The sequence below is a fragment of the Eimeria mitis genome, genomic scaffold, assembly GCF_000499745.2.
Source record: "Eimeria mitis Houghton genomic scaffold, Emh_scaff1478, whole genome shotgun sequence".
Lineage (NCBI taxonomy): Eukaryota > Apicomplexa > Conoidasida > Eucoccidiorida > Eimeriidae > Eimeria > Eimeria mitis.
Window position 1 is genome coordinate 342 of NW_013569413.1, and position 2,870 is coordinate 3,211.

Here is a 2,870-nt window from a genome sequence, read left to right on the forward strand (position 1 = left end):
GCATTGAGTTGAACAAATACAGCTGTGCCAGTATAAGTATATGTAAAGCCCGCTAGCTATGAAGTACCAGCAGTTTCTACGTATGCAGACTCCTTGCTAGCCAGCTAGCTAGCTAGCTAGCTAGCTAGCTAGCTAGCTAGCTAGCTAGCTGGTTATATAGTAAGCTTTGTTAGTGCGTTTGAGTGGTTGTGTTTCCGGGTGTGTTTAGGGTTTGTTTAGTTTGCCTTGGGATTCGAGTTCTCCGCAGTACCGCATCGTTCGTCTTGAGATAGTTCCGGTGTCTGTACACCACGAAATAGACGATTCAGGTCGTTTGAATTGCGGGCTGCCGCCTGTTGATCATTTACAAGAAAGTACAGAGAGCCAGCAGCAGTCTCCGTTTCCTGCGTTGCCAGCATTCAGCTTTCGTGCGGACGATGCAGCAGAAACAGAAGAGAACAGCGAGGGGGGAGGGGGGGGAGTTGTTGAGCCGCTTTCTTTGAGTTTCTCCTATGATGTTGTGTTTCAACCAAGTCCTGTACTATGGAGCGAGAGATGGGATATATATTTGGCGAATACACGCGATAGACCGCTGATCCATTGGTTCTCAATCGTCAACTCCTTGGTCGTGTTGCTACTGCTTTCTGCGTTAGTAGCCATGATTCTGTTGCGAGTGCTGTATAGAGATATAAGCAGATACAACGATCTTCTTGCTGATGAAGAAGATGTAGAAGAAAAAGGATGGAAATTGTTACATGGAGATGTATTTAGAAAGCCAGCTCATTCAACTGTACTCGCAGCACTGACGGGATCAGGGATGCAGGTAAGCGGCTGTGTTCAGGTGTATAGACAGCTGGTGTATGTATGGTGGAATCTGTATTTAAAACTTTTTACGCAATTCATGAATCATTTTTTTTAATTCAAATACCATCAATAAATTCAAAAAAAATAATTTATTTCGGTGTGCTGTTCGATGCAGCTCGTCGGCATGGCCTTCGTCACCGTTATATTTGCTGGTCTTGGTGTTTTTTCGCCTGCATTCCGCGGGAGTTTGTTGCAGGTGTGTGTTGCGGTGTATATACACCTGAAATATACACGTGATCGTGCTTGTTTTCTTTGCTTTCTTCTCTCTCTTCATATTCTTTTTATATTTTTTCTGCTTGCAGACGATGCTTATACTATGGACCGTCATGGGGGCTGTTGCCGGCTACACCTCAGCACGGATGTATAAATTGTTTAAGGTTCGTGAAAATAAAAAACTCATAGAAACAAATATATATAAAAAGGATAAATATATTATTTATATTATATATTTCTATCGACAAACTGCTGCCGCCTGATCCACCTGAAACACAAACAGAAACATGAATGCAAGTGCAGCTACAGCGAGAAATGCATCTGCATTCCGTTTCACTTTCTACAATAACAACCTAAAAAATAATAAAAAAAATAATAATTATAATAATATATAATAATAATAATAATAATTAAAATTATATTTCTGTATCTGCTGCTGTGTTTCAGTCGGTGAACTGGAAGATGACGACGATCCGCACAGCTCTGGTGTTTCCCGGTGTGGTGTTTTCTGTATTTTTTTTAATGAACGTCGTGCTGTGGTCTCAGCAGTCTTCTGCTGCTGTTAGCTTTACGGGGCTGCTGGCGCTGCTGGCTCTGTGGTTCGGCATCAGCATTCCCCTGGTCTTCGCGGTGCGTGTGCATGCAACACAAGCGTAGAATATATATATTTTTATCCTGTTTGTTACTGTAGCAATATACCCGGTGATATATAAATAATTCAGAAATATTACAAGTAAATACAAAAGGCTCTCGTTCGTCTGTAGATGTATGCGGCACCACACCAGCGTACTGTAGTGACCGCTAACCTCCCACACACACTTACTTGAACGCCTATAGGTAAATGCATGCATGCATGCATGGATGCATGCATGCATGGATGCATGCATGCATGCATGCGTGTGTTTCTGTGTGTGGTGTATCTGTATATTTGATCTACTGAGTTGCTGCATGCATGGTGTTTGTATCAGGGCGCCTACTACGGCTTCAAGCAGCCGGCAATATCTATCCCCGTTCGCATCAACAAAATACCCAGACAAGTGCCGCAGCAGCCCTGGTTTATGCATCCTGCTTTGTGTTCTTTGGTTGGCGGGGCTTTGCCTTTTGGGTGAGTTGCTGCTGCTGCTGCTGCTGCTGTTGCTGCTGCTGCTGCTGCTGCGGCTGCGGCTGCAGAGGGGGCAGAGAAATTGGGGTGTATGTACATGTCACAGTAACAATTTCGGGTTTGATATCCGGCTGCGGCTTCATGCTTGCTGCTGTTCTTGCTGCTGCTGCTGCTGCTGCTGCTGCTGTTGCTGCTACAGGGCTATGCTGACGGAGCTGTTCTTTCTCTTCTCCTGCATATGGCAGCACCGCTTCTATTATCTCTTCGGTGGGGGTTGAATATGTTTATTATGTTTATGGCCCCAGCAACACACACACAAAACTCCATAGATCCTCATTTCTTTATCTTTACACCCCTCTGATAGTGCACGCCTTCATATATATATATATATATATATATATATATATATATATATATATATATATATATATATATATATATATTAAACATATATATATATATATATATATATATATATATATATATATATATATATATATATATATATATATATAAAATGCTATGTCCTTTGTTATGTGTGTGTTGTGTGTTTCAGGTTTTTTGTTTTTGGTGTTGATAATACTGTGTATAACATGCGCGGAGATTTCGATAACTTTTGTGTACTTTCAGCTGGTGTGGTGAGTGAGGTTTTGTTGTTAGTATTCTGTATGCAAAAAAAAAAAAAAAAAAAAAAAAAAAAAAAAAAAAAAAA

General features: G+C 41.1%; 1 protein-coding gene across 1 annotated transcript in view; it reads left to right on the forward strand.

Annotated features, from left to right (window-relative positions):
• Positions 1-2,800, forward strand: part of EMH_0037860 (endomembrane domain70-containing protein, putative) — a gene marked incomplete at both ends in the record, with an annotated part of 3,038 nt that extends 238 nt beyond the window's left edge. Inside the window, 8 exons of the mRNA XM_013495221.1 lie at positions 209-512; positions 633-802; positions 959-1,039; positions 1,146-1,220; positions 1,504-1,686; positions 2,025-2,161; positions 2,358-2,425; positions 2,715-2,800. Of these exons, the coding sequence (XP_013350675.1) occupies positions 209-512; positions 633-802; positions 959-1,039; positions 1,146-1,220; positions 1,504-1,686; positions 2,025-2,161; positions 2,358-2,425; positions 2,715-2,800 (1,104 nt within the window). The remainder of the gene's footprint in view (positions 1-208; positions 513-632; positions 803-958; positions 1,040-1,145; positions 1,221-1,503; positions 1,687-2,024; positions 2,162-2,357; positions 2,426-2,714) is intronic.
• Positions 2,801-2,870: the final 70 nt, after the last annotated feature.